At 39.3% G+C, this 13,971-nt stretch overlaps 2 protein-coding genes across 2 annotated transcripts in view; both read right to left on the reverse strand.

Moving 5' to 3' along the window:
- Nucleotides 1-1,031: 1,031 nt before the first annotated feature.
- Nucleotides 1,032-10,500, reverse strand: chpt1 (choline phosphotransferase 1). The gene is made up of 8 exons (XM_080050709.1): nucleotides 10,088-10,500; nucleotides 7,875-8,022; nucleotides 7,215-7,356; nucleotides 6,076-6,160; nucleotides 5,466-5,597; nucleotides 4,927-5,085; nucleotides 4,184-4,309; nucleotides 1,032-2,086 (listed from the first exon to the last, which is right to left on the reverse strand). The coding sequence occupies exons 1-8, from the start codon at nucleotides 10,325-10,327 to the stop codon at nucleotides 1,970-1,972; spliced, it is 1,149 nt and encodes a 382-aa protein (XP_079906835.1). The 5' UTR covers nucleotides 10,328-10,500; the 3' UTR covers nucleotides 1,032-1,969.
- Nucleotides 10,501-13,274: 2,774 nt separating this feature from the next.
- mybpc1 (myosin binding protein C1) overlaps nucleotides 13,275-13,971 on the reverse strand; it is a gene marked incomplete at its 5' end in the record, with an annotated part of 29,890 nt that continues 29,193 nt past the window's right edge. Inside the window, one exon of the mRNA XM_080050868.1 lies at nucleotides 13,275-13,956. Within this exon, the coding sequence (XP_079906994.1) occupies nucleotides 13,859-13,956 (98 nt within the window). The 3' untranslated portion in view covers nucleotides 13,275-13,858. The remainder of the gene's footprint in view (nucleotides 13,957-13,971) is intronic.

The raw sequence follows: 13,971 nt of genomic DNA on the forward strand, positions 1-13,971 counted from the left end.
CGTATTGTTTGGCTTACTATTTGCATTTAGTGCTACTTCCTACACCACTGCATTTCAGACGCAAATGTTGAACTGTTTTACTCCACTACATTTATCTACAACTAGTCACATGTTGCTTCTCAGATTTAGGTCATACATAAAAATCAGTCTGTTGTTTAAAAGGGGAACACTTTACAATAAGGTACAACAAATTGTAGTAGCTGCTACATAGTTATGCATTACCTACTACTTTTTGTTTGTTTGTTGTAAAACTAAAAAGATATATAGTGTACATTTTTTACACTGGTGTACGAGACTTAAGTAAAGGAGTACAAGTCACATGAAAAATATTTTCTTTATTACAATCGTTTCTACTCATACCTGTTAGTAGAAAGGAGTAGTACTGTCTTATTGAACAGTGCAACATAGTGTTGAAATCAAAGTTGTACCTTTTTAAATGCATAGTTCCAAAGTCCATCGTAAATTATGCAAAATAGTGGTGTTGTTGTTATGACAGGCCCCTCTATAATGTCCATAAATCCTGAAGTAGCAGAATCTGAGAGGAAGATCATTTGAATTTACCCAAATAAAATGAAAGAATACCATTTTTTTTTAACCTTTAAATTGTTCACCGGCACTACAGAAATATCCCTTTTTAACCCAATGCACCTGAATACCAAGTCAGTTTAGATTAGAACTATTCAGTAAGAATCAATCATTACAAATAACTGATTATCCAACAAAATAAAACCCTCACATATGCATCATATACATTTTTATAAGTGGAGAAACCTTATGGTGTGAACAGTTAAAAAAAAAAACTTCCAGTTGCAATGTATTATTACTATTGTTGCATCTGGTACGATACTTCAGTGGAAAAACTAAACGTACAAAGCCGTTTTAAATATTCACAAGTTAAGCATTAATTACAAACAAAAATATTTTAAGGCGTCTCCAGTTGAATTCTGTACAATCACGAATAACAATTACCTATTAGCCCTTCAGGGAGAAGAACAGAGAAAGCAGAACGAGTCGTGTGTGTTAATGCTTCATCGGGCGACGGCGCTACGGGTGTGTGTGTTTTGTTGTTTTTTTTCCAGGACTGTAGGATGAGATGAGTATCAGGAAATAAATATATTATTAGTAAAAACATGTTTGTGAGGGAAGCCTTACAGAAAACCCGTCGTCGTTTTCAGCACTAACACACACCGTAAACCCCCTCCCATCCACGCAGCCCGTTGACAATCTGCCAGCCCACATTGCAAACTTCATCCGAAAGTATGAGGTTTTAAAAAGGTAATTAATTTGTTTTTTTCTAGGCCCTGATTCGTGTCAGATTCAGTCATATTCATTTCAGAATTTAAAAACATATTTTTTTTTGGAAAACTTTAAACAGGTAATCCTTTCAGTTTGGGCTTACATCAGAGAGCTTGTACCTCACTGAGCAGCTGTGTTTGTTGCAGATTTATGCATCCTAAATACAATCTCACACATCAGACATGCGCCTGTACATTTTAAAGCAGATAAAATTGCTCTGATATTTGCCCAAGCTAGAAAAAAAAAAGTGCCTGTGTTAAAGCAAGCATTTTGGTATTTGGGTTTGAACAAGCAGGATGATGTAAAAAAATCTGAACTTTACTTTTCTAACATGCAACTGATGTTTAAAATTAAAACGATCAACTCATCGGCTACAACAGACAGCCAATGAGGAAAAAACTTCTGATCCCTTGTCATTTTTCCTCCCGTTCATTAGATCCATGCTTTTCAAAACTTTTTTTTTTTCTTTTTTGGTTTGTAGTGTTTTATTATATATTTTCTTCCCCATCTGGTGGCAGAGGCAGTTCTTTTTTTTTTACTCTGATGTGGTCACTTTGTCAAGGCTGCAGTGTCTTGGGTTGGAGGGTCCGTCCTTGTGGTGGTAGTTGTCTGCTTTCAGGAGTGGGGAGAGGTCTGCGTCCCCCCCAGCCCCCTCCTCCCGCCGGGCAGGACATCAGTCGCGTTTGGAGGGGCCCGGCGGCGTGATGCTGAACACCTGGATGCGCAGGTGGGACGCGATCTGGAGACACACGGCCGTGCAGTAGCGCGCTAGGTCCAGAAGAGTGAAGACCTGAGAGGAAGAAGGGGTAGGATAAAATATTAAAATTCCAAATAAAAAATGTATACAGTACTCCTGTAACATTTAAATATTTCTGAAATAGTCAAATGTTTTACTCTTATGATCATAAATGACGTGTAACAGCAAATGAGACCATCAGTGCAAACAATTCTATTTTTATATTGTTTTTCTTAATGCCTTTGTCATGGGGACGCTCACTCGGGAATAACAGCTGGCGTTGTAAAAACACTACCGCTTTTGTCCTAAAGGGGGGGGGGGGGGGGGGGGTACAAGAATGAACACAAACCGAAAAGTTCCTCAGAGCACCTTTAATAAACTAGCAATTGATTTTGGAGACTACTACTTTTATTTAACAGATTTGACTTAATTGTAGTGCTAAATGGTTTTATCAACAGGTTTACTATCTTCCCCTATTTTTTCAACATTGCCAATACTGCATCATATTTCATGTGAGGTTGCCTTGTAGGTGCCACACATCCTTGGTCCACCCACACAGGTGTTTCCACTCATCATTCTTATTAGACCTTTTTCACAGCAGACACTTTGACGTGTCACATAATGCAAAGCCAGTGAGCCAGCATGTTTAATACACCAGGTGTAATTACCTGTTTTGCCTGCCATGACTTGTCAAAAGGCCTATTTATTTTGTAAACAGATGTTGGTAAAAAAAAAGGATCTTGTTGTTGCAGCTCCATAGTAATCAGCTTACATAACACTAGACACATGAATCTGTTTCAAGGCTAACACTAATACAGAGAATGTCACACATTTGCATGATTTACTATGATTTTGGTTGTTGTTGTGAAAAATGTATGCAACAGATTTTACACTGTGCGCTCAAGCAGGAGGGATATTTCTGGTTCAACTGGCTACGAGATGCCTCAAAGGCAGTTGACATACAGTACCCAGTGTTGAAACTGAGCTATCCTGATGAAACCCTGATGATAAGCAAGATAACATGGGCCATAGATGTCATTAGGAGGGTTAACCCCCCCAGGCAGAAACTCAACTGATCCCTGAAGTGAAAGCCAGCCGAGCAAGACGGGAGCAAAAGAAGGCACTGTGCTTACGTGTACAAAGATACTCTGAGCTGTTTTTCCAGTTAGTCAATCTGTCCTGTTGTTTTTTTTTTTTTTTATTGGCTGGTTTTTCATTAAGTTATCCCCATAATGTATAGCTTTTAATAATATCAGGTATGCAACGAATGGAAGGCAATAATCATGATCATCAAGGTCTTGTTTGTTTATCTGGTTGAACAGTACTCTTCTTTGAAACGGCTGCAACATTTTTTCAAAACATGTTTCATTACGTTTGCTTCCACAGAATCCAAACAGCCACTTAGACAATTACCCCCTAATCGTGTCAATGTCTGATCATTTCTGGAGTATCAACCTTCACGGGAGTGTTTTGGGCTCATTCAAGGCTGTGCTGAGTGCAAATCTAGTGTTTTTATCACCTTATCTCCAAAACAGACTGGGCCAATCACTCAAAAACTACTTTTTACTGATAAAAATCAAATAGAAGTGATTGATTAGATTATCAATGAGTGACACACTATAGTACTATACAGTTAAACAGTAGCTAGATTAAAAGGTGCACTATGTAACTTTGGGTGTGTCAGAGAAGTGAGCTTGTTCTAAGGTATATTCTTATAACTGAATCAACTTGATTTACTCACAGGAAAATTGGATCTCCTGAACACTGTTTGAAGTTAGAAAGCTTCCTTGGAAGTTACCGTTACACTGTTGTTGTTAAAAGCAGAAGGGCCCACAGTTTGGTATACAAACATATTCTAGTCTTACGTTTGGTTCCAGGTTCCTCAACATCATTTAGTTTTGATTTAGGATGGTAGAATTATTCAATACTACTTTGACATTTAGTAAATATGTTTTGTAAACTGCAGCCTCTGTGAATGTAAATAAATCCCCCTCCAATGAAACTGCATAGTGCACCTTTAGGTGTTCGCACTTATTTCACATTGAGTGGTGGTTACTAGGAAAGGGTGTTATCTTGCACTTTGGAGTACGCCATTTTTTGTTTTAAAGAAGCAGGAATCATAAAACAAATTTAAATGTGTGTAGCACTCACCATGGCGATCCAGAGAACTATGTGCTCGTCTATGAAGCTGTTGAAGTACTGGTTGAGGAAGAGGAGGCCGGGGCCCACAAAGGCTGTGTCCGGGAGGTACAGTTCACTCTTGGTCATGTGTGCAACCTACAAAGATACCAGTCAAAAAGAAGAAAAAAAAACACTGATTTAATACATTGTGTACCGAATTATATGAAGAAATACAATTTGTGCCGAGTTATCTAATTATATACAAAAAGAGGAAACACAAGAAAACAAACCTAGATGGCTTTGAACAGATGCAACGATAGAGGGAGCTTCATTAAAAGGAACATAATGATTTCACTTAGTGAAATCATTATGTTCAAGTTTTTTGTATAATTTATTTGTATATAAATTGTTTTCATCGCACTCCATTCACAGGAGAAAGAATGCAGCAGGTACAGTTTTTAATATTTTCTCACCGATATCACACTCACCGCTTACTGTCCTACTACATTAAGTTACTGCTTCCTTCTATTCAAAAACTGCCAAAAAAATCAAACTGGCTTTTATTGTGAAACAGTCAAAGTAAACGCAATATATTAAAATCAGAGACGATTGCTCTGACGGAGATTGTTCGTTAAAAACAACATAAGGTGTGTAGTGCTGGGCTGTGAACGGATACACAACAAAGTGATAATTGCTGCAGTGCTGAAACCACAGGCATTTTCCATCACCAAACAGGATAATAATAACTGCTGTTAACAACAGGATGAACCTACCACCAGCTTGTTGGAGATCTTGGCGATGCCCATGCCGAAGGTGAGCAGGTAGAGACAGGGGTGGTGCTCAAACAGGAAGCTGGACGACTTCTTGAAGATGATGAAGGCCAGCGTGAGCATGAGGCCGATGTGCAAACCAGGAGTTAACACACTGGTGTCCTAAACAAGAGAGAATATAAGTAGCATGAATAATAATATGTTATCTGCTAAATAACATTGGGCCTGGCATGTCTGTCTGTACATTTTGTCTTTATTGTGAATATGCGCATGCATTATTTGTATAAAATATGCAATGTTGTGCTTTTTTTGTAATCTTTTTAATGTTTTATCCTATGTATTTATATATCATTGTATCTTGTAATCTTTTTAATGTTAAAATATCATTGTATGTCGTATGTTTATTTTTGTACCATTTTATTATTCTATTTTCTTAATATTAAATTTGCTGACACTTGGTACAATACATCTCTCCTTGCTTTAAACAAGGTTAATGTTTCCTTTTGTACGCTGTTCCAATAAAGCCACATGACATTACTTACAGCCACAGTGGAGCCGTTCTTTCCGACGCCTCCGTTCAAAATGGCGTAGAAGTAGTTGTAGCAGGAGAAGATGGCTCCTCCGGTGATGCCGATGATGGGGAAGACGTACAGCTTCACTCCAATGACTGGCAGCTACGGAAACACGCCAGGGTCAAAATTAATGTGACGACACAAAGCGTTTCTCCCTTTACGAAAAGAAGGAATGTGTGATAGCTGCGGCAGGCATGTCGATGCATGGCGGGAGGGCAAAGCAAAGAAAAACAAAACAGAAATAATAAAATGCGGATGACATCATCAGCTTTTTGAGCCAGATCATGTCCCAATTGATGACCTGTTGCCATGGCGTTTAATAGCTAGTACCCATATTTACCTTCTGACTTCTCTCATGTGATGTTAAGGCAAGCCTCCGAAGGCAGCACAGAGTAAAAGTCAAAAAACAAAAGTCTATTTAAAAGGCTAGAAGGACGACTAAAAGCTACGAACTGATTAGTGTGAAAACTAGCAGACTATATACACTCGAGGTGAAATGAAAGTGTTCCTGTGTGTGTGTACAGCATTTGTGCATTTTGTACATGTGACTGTACAAAATAATATATTAATCACAAGTCACCGTTGCTTCCCAAAGGCTCACTCCACCGACAGCCGTCATCAAATACATGAGCATGATGGCAATCTGCACCTCCGTCACATCGATCCTGTGGAAGAAGTAACAAGGAAGAGGTTATTATGGAAGCCCATTTAAAAAGGTACAGTGTGCCGTTTCAGGGGAGGGGGATTTGTTTACATTGGCAGAGCCTGCAGTTATTTTACAAAATATATCTTCTCTACATGTAATTCTTAGTATTGAATAATCCTATCATCATAAATCAAAACAAAATTATTTTGGTGCACCTGCACCAAATGTAAGACCAGAATATGTAAACCAAACTGTTGGTCCTGCTGCTGTAAACAACAATTGTGAAATAGTAACTTTTAAGGAAGCTTTCTAACTTCAAACAGTGTTTCAGGAATCACATTTTCCCATGAGGAAATTTGTTTATTCAGTCACGAGAATATACCTTAGAAAATGTTCACTTCTTTGGCACAACTAAAAGTAACAAAGTCCACTTTTAAAGAAAAACATATGAAAACTTACTTTAGTCTCACTATTACTTTCCATTGGGGGTATTTTATTAAATCAGGCCAATAATAAAATCTCCCCATGCAAAGTCATTATATGAGATACAAGCTAATCATTTATGACTTTTTATATCATAGTTCAACTTCCATCCGACTATTATCCCTTTTCATATGACCTTATCCTTTAACTTTAAAAGGTGCACTATGTTACTTGGGTGTGTCAGAGAAATGAAAATGTTCTAACAAACGTTCTTCACAGAAAAATTGGATCCCTGGAACACTGTTTGAAGTAAGAAAGCTACCTGAAAAGTTACCGTTTCACTGTTATTAATTACAGCAGCTTTTTCTACAAACATATTTTAGTCTTAAGGTTTGGTTCCAGCAGGTTCCCCAAAATAATTTTGTTTTGATTTATGATGAGAAAATTATTCAAAACTAAAAATAACATGTAGAGAAAAAATCTTTTTGCAAACCAAACGCAGGCTATGCAAGTATAAACAAATCCCCCTCCCCTGAAACTGCATACTGCACCTTTAAGTGACAAGATAAACATTATATACGAGCAGAGCTTAATCCGTTTTATTATTACTATTATGAAAACCTAGCGCCACTGACTGCTGCAGGACTTACAGGCCAAAGCGGAGGGTCCCTGACACGTAGGTCTGCCAGTGGGCGCAGAAGAACATGAACATCCCGATGAAACCACAGAAGAAAATCCAGTCGGGGTAATGTCCTACTCCACACGAAATGCACGTTCCCACAGCAACAAAGACTGAAGGAAGAAATTAGAAAAAACAAAATGATGAATATGTTGTTATTGCAAATTAAAAAACAAGAGAGAATATGGCTTTGCGTTCCAAACTGCATACTCTCTTTTCTCTATTCTACATCAGACCATACAAATAATCTAGTTAGCATGCAGTAGGCATACAATTGGGACATACTTTTACTTTAATTTATTTCATCATAACATTGCGCCTTGATCTTGCCTCTTGCTTTTATATCCGTTGCATCCCTGGTTGTTTTTCATACAAAGGCTCTGTCAATGTGACATCACTTCTGGTGCGCACTGGATTATTGTGGGTCAGAATCGCCCTAAATAGCATGCTGATTCAAACACTAAAAATCTCGGCTGGCTGTAGTAGACATCCGGGTATTTTTAAGTATACTAAACCCGACCATGAGAATTGGGACATCCTTAATATATTTTTTTCTACCATACTAAATAGCAGAAAGTATGGGGATTGATTGGAATGCAGGGACATATTGGGATGGGCTGTGTCTGCTAACCTGTGGAGACGGCATCGCAGCCGTGGTCAAAGAGCTCCCCGAGAGGCGAGCTGCTGTTGGTCCTCCGGGCCTGCTTCCCGTCAATGGCGTCCAGCGACTGGTAAATGAAAAGGCCCAGAGCGCTCATGACGAACGCCCATGATGGAGCCTGAGGAGTGGGGATGGGGAGGAAGAAGACTTTATATTAGGGATCCATGCTCACAAGAAAGACGTTCTACTTTAGTTGAAGTGACACACGATTTATCAATTATTCAATGGAAAGAAAAACAATCTTTAATCGCAGCTAATTCAGTAATTGATTGAACATTTTACCCTAGTTTTAACTTCTCAATTGTGAATATTTTGCTGCTTTAGTCCATTTTATTACCATTGCAAAGTGAATAACAGGGGGTTGTGGACTGTTGAGTGGTCAATAGGAAAATAATAAGTTTAACCATTTTGTATAATTTATGCATTTAGAAATGGAGATATAGAGGAGGGAGGATATTGTTGATGGGGTAAAAGTTAAATATTTGTACTTATGCTATTATAGTTGTAAACTGTATTTTAGTGTCTAACCATACGCACAATTTCTAACTGTTTGTGTGAACTGTGTGTCTGTTAGTAAGGAGAAGGATGGGATTCCTGCTGACTGGAGTAACCAAGTTCCTCTTATTAGGGTGGAGGTTATAGAACATCTGGACGCTGGAGCCGGCCAACACCGTGTTTCCCACTACAGAGTGTGTGTGTGTGTGTGTGTGTTAGAAAGACAGTCAGTGTTTTCAGAAAGATAAAGAAATATTCCCTGTTGTTTTTCTCCAAAGTCGATGTCCTAAATACCTCTGGTGGGGGGTGGGGGGGCATAGTCCGCTTGCTTTGGATTATCACACTTGAGGGAGAAGTCATTCCTCAGTCAATATGTGTCCATTTGGTGCACACACACACAAACGAGTGAATAAGTTTTTCGTTATGCAATACTTAATAATGAATGAGGCGGAAAGTGAAACGGGCTTTGCGCTTGAGTAATTGGACCGTAACAGCACGCTGCATGTGGACTGTGTACTAAGTTGCAAGGCTCTCATAGTTGGATTGGACAAAGGTCTAGATATGATGATATGATAAAACACACACACACACACACACACACACACACACACACACACACACACACACACACACACACACACACACACACACACACACACACACACACACACACACACACACACACACACACACACACACACACACACACACACACACACACACACACACACACACACACACACACACACACACACACACACACACACACACCTGTGCATTTCCTTCTTGTGTCACAGGGACTACACAGTGAAATAAGTGACACCAGCTTAGTGTATCATAGGTCAACTGTTCGTTGCGACAGCCTATCTGAGTAATTGGGGTAGAGGTTTTAGGAATATGTAACTGTGAGGCTGCATTAGAGGTGAATATGGACCCATTCCACATCAATGTCATCATATAAACTGCTTATTGTTGTTAGTGTTAAAGCACTAAAGGTATAGTAGGCCTATAGGAGTTGCTGTGTTGCTGTCCTATGTAATGGTGAACTGAATAAAAGCAACAACAATTCCCTTTAAATAGCTGTTTTCACTGTCAACAGCACTGCATGACGTTAGCCCCTAGGCCCATAACAAAAACAACACGTCAAAACGCTGTAAACTTTCCAAGAATGAGACCACATGACGGACAAGAGAAGGAGGAGGGGGCGTCATGTCACACCTAAAATCCGACCTGAAATCAGTCAATTTAAAGCCTCCTAGCGTTGTTTGTGGTCATGCAAAGATAACACCCTGGAATTTAAGATGTTTCCTGAATCGTCTGGATGCAGTCTCTAGTTCGGGGTTCATTTAAAAGCACATACTATAATGAAAACGTTAACTTTTCTAACTAATCACTGCGGTATTGCCCAAAACCTCCTAAAAGAAAACACAGTGACCCCCCTAATGAAGCAGAAATGTGGACGAAATATGAGTAGCGGTGGGATGCAAACGTATGCCGAATTAACAGACATACTCTGCCGATTCGGTACATGTGTTAAATTAAGGCTTTTGAGGCTAAAGTTAGAACTGGTGGCCACGTAACTTTAAGTTGCGCAATTTGTGAATGGGGGATTCGCGTACCAGAGAAAGGGTACGGAATCGGGGCTAGTCTCCGTGTGGAAACTTTGTCCAAGGTCGATTTAAACTCACCTCCTCTGTTGCCGAGGGACAATAATACACAAGCACCACCGTGGTGAGGATATTGACCATAAGTCCCACAATGGTCAGAAGGTTTGGGGCGACCCATGTCGGGATTTGCTGGACGAGCCAGTTCCAGTAGATCTGGCACGGAGGCTCAAACAGCGACCTACCGGAGGCGCTGTATTTATGCTCCTCCAGACGCTTGAGTTGCGCGGGTGACAGCGGCTCCGACCACAAGAAATGTGGCATTGTGTTTCTGCCTAGTCACTCCTCAAATGAAGGTTACAAACTTCTCCCGGGTGGCGGTAGCTCAAATAACGCTATCTTCTCTCCGCTGACTCCAAAGTACCGCAGCTCATTTGGCATTTATAGCTGGGTGACTAGACGAGGCCATTTCCACGGCGGAACCATGAAATGTCGAAAGTCTGTTGTACGTTTCTGATCGAGTTACGTCTCCGCAGGAAGCGAGACTCCGGAAAGGAATAAATACGGAAGTGTACCGGGAAATTTAAATTTAAATACTGTGTTTAAATGGCAACAACGAGTTTATTTAAACCATAATAATATCTTAAATAGTAAAATACTACTGCTGTGGCCGATAAATTAATAAATAATAAAATAAAAGTGCAAAAATAAAAGTTGGAGAATCAATTGTTTATCAAATGATTTCTTCCTATGTCAATGGCAGTAAGTATTACATTAAAACTAAACACTTTAATATTTATGTTTGATGTCAGGGATGTCACGCTGGTGTGTTCAGGGACATATTTAGAAAATTGTCATACATTGTGAACAGAAACCAGATCTGTAACTCTGGATACTTAATTTCTATTTTCAGTTGTTCATAATATTATACCTAGGCTTTTCTTTGCTTGACTTATATTTTCTGTAGGCCTAGATTTAATTTCCCTGAAAGTCTAAATCCAATTTGAATAATTGGCCTACAGTCAGTGCAATTTAAGTCTAAATATCTATGCTACTGAAATAACTAAGCCAATGCAATATCATGTGTACGCATTTATTTGCATAGTCCCAGCATGTATACTAAGGGTGTGACCACAGTGTCGTCCATGGTGATTGCTTTGTATTTATTATTATTTTGGATATTTATGAATACATAGAATTAGGTTATATTTATTAGGGTTTTCCATTCACTCATAGGCCTACTTAACATATGATTATCTTTATAACACATGCCTAGGCCTGTTACACTACACACTATATTAGGATATTCTGTGTTAATCGAATGTAGAGTGGGGTGTGTATGAGCTTCATTATTCTTTTTAAATCAGTATAGAACTATAGAGTTTGCACCAGTTTGCACAACATTATATGCACATTATTTATCTACGTGTAGCCAAGCTACATTTTATTCTATTTTTGGTCATTCATTAGGCTACACCCTTTTCTATTGTGAACTCCCCTCACCCAAAAGTGTTTACTATTGTAAATAGGTTCCACATTATTATTTTCCATATCACCTTTTTGTTTCCCTGGGGAGTAATTTTGCGTTGCACCTGTGTGCCCCATGGGCCTATAAAGGTGTGCCCACTGCCCAGCTTCAGTGAGCACTGACCTCTTTTTTTTTTTTTTATTTAATTATTATTATTTTTTTTATTGAACATTTAACACAAAACAGTAATCAAACAATACAACTTCTCGTAAGTAAAATCCGATACAGTGACTTGACCTGACGCTCGGAGCTGGTAAGTAATGTTTACATCTCTCCCTTTTTTTTAATAGGCTTTTTGTTTGTCGCTCTTAAACAATTCTGTCATATTCCACACTGCTTTGTGAGTTGCCGGGTTAAATTCCCGTTGTGCAGGTATCTTTTAGTTTGTTAAATTATTGTTAAAACTGACTTTTATGTGTGTTAATTGATGCTTGAAATAGCGAGACGGGGGGTACAGCATGGGGTACAGTTACCCTTTCATGCTAGCGCCAGTTACTACGGGGTTTCCCGGTGACTTGTCATTAGCCTCGTTCGACTTGGAGCAGTCTTGCTCAGACCTGGGCAACTATGACGCGCGTCTTGCTGAGCGCACAACAAAAATGCTGCAAAAATGCTGTGCGCTCAGCCGAGCGTCATAATTGCGCAGGTTTTAGCAAGACGGCGACATCTCAAACGAGGCTATTTTCTGCTCAGATTTTGCTCCCTAGTGGTACTGCGCATTCCGAAAATAATTCTGCCGTCACATTCTGCTACCTTTTTGGCTGATGGCGAGTATTTTCTTTAAAACATGTTTTTAACTGCGCGATTATGCTACACATATGTTTAAATTGTGCCTTTTGACCTGTGAGCATGTGCATGTAGACACTGTAGATAGGCTTTTCTATGTGTTAACTTTACCGGACTCGGATTGGAGAAAGTTTTCGCGGGGGGGGGGGGTGTACATGGGTTGGGTAGTTGTGTAAAATAACGTGATTCTGTAGTGGGAGCATTATTTGATAGAGACAATTGGTCTCACAACGCCTACTGTAGGCCTACCCCTGAAATCTTCAATAAACACGTTATAAAGCAGCATCAAAATATGCTCCCAATATTCCTAACGTGTACATTGGATGCGTAGTGGTGTAAAATAATGTGCATCGTTTCATAGAGATAATTGGTCTATACGCTACCAATGACGTAGGGTAGCATTTTCTGATAGGTAGCAAAATCTGACAAGGGAGCAGAAAATGTCAGAACACCGGCCCCGTCAGTTTAAGCATGGGTTTAAAACATCGCTGCGTCTGTGTTGACATCTTGAATGCAGTTGATTAATATGGGTGTGCGAATATTTGTTTGATTTATTCTGTAGAGTCGAGAGATATTGTACATTGTGGATTGTGTGTGACGCCTGTGCTTTCTGTTTACTTTGAAAGGGTATGTCTGTTTTATGAGGTTTGTTATTATATTTTTATACTGATCATTCATCCTACTATTAAAAGAGAAATCAAAACATAAAACGGTACATTCTTAAAATTATTTTTATTGGAATCCGATCGGTCATAATTACAAATGTAATGGCATGCACACATTACGGAGCATCAATCAAGCCCAAAGTCCAATATGAATCCAAAAAGCATAATGTGTCATGCAGAATATGAACTGTGTGTAAACCTATACATTTCTTTGACTTAGTTGACATTAATAACCTACACAGAAGAAGAGAGATGAGCAAATATTAATGTGAACAATCTTAGCAGGGTCTGCACATACATTTATCCAACGTCACTATGGTCTGTTTTAATTTTTCTTGATATGTAGAAGTTCTGACAGACACACCGTACAAACATCAAACATTTTTTCCCATTTTTCAGACCCCAGAAATAAATTACCACCATCAACAGGCACTCCCAACACAAATCAACATGTAAATAGTGTAGTTGTGTGTCTATATGCATATGCTTTGTATATCATATATTGTATATGTTTTGTTTTTTGTTTTTTTACATTTCAGGAACTGAGCAAATATAGAACCAAAACACTGCCGACATGCATCTGAGCGGACACAGAGTCTTTCAAACACAAGAGGGTGACAAAGACGTGGCTTTTTTTTTTCCTCTTTCTATGATAACTAGCTCCAAAGCTGCACACAGCACGCCACACCACAGAGAGATCAGTACCCCGTTCCCACACCAATCCGCTTGTCTTGCGATCCCCTCAATCGTCCGTCCATCCATCCATCCAGCAGGCCAGCTGATCTCAATATTTGTAGACAGAAGTGGATCCCTAGTGGCGGCTAAATGTCTGCAAAGCTAAAGTGTCTCGTTGCACCCAGGCCCAATTTTTTTTTTTTACTTCTCCTGCTCGACAACCTTCGTCTCGTTCATGTACTTGTCAATAAGGTGTAGGGGCACGCCTCGTTGCATCAATTCGTAGAAGGTGTAGCCTCCTGAGGCACAAGAGG

Source organism: Ammodytes marinus (genome assembly GCF_949987685.1).
Source record: "Ammodytes marinus genome assembly, chromosome: 22".
Taxonomy (NCBI): domain Eukaryota; kingdom Metazoa; phylum Chordata; class Actinopteri; order Uranoscopiformes; family Ammodytidae; genus Ammodytes; species Ammodytes marinus.

Coding starts and splice junctions, on each gene's coding strand:
- chpt1 (XM_080050709.1), bottom strand. CDS start 10,327: ATGCCACATTTCTTGTGGTCGGAGCCGCTGTCACCCGCGCAACTCAAG. Junction 7,357..7,874: donor CTGCGATGCCGTCTCCACAG/GTTAGCAGACAC, acceptor TTCTTCCTTCAG/TCTTTGTTGCTGTGGGAACG. Junction 2,087..4,183: donor TAGTTCTCTGGATCGCCATG/GTGAGTGCTACA, acceptor TCTTCCTCTCAG/GTCTTCACTCTTCTGGACCT.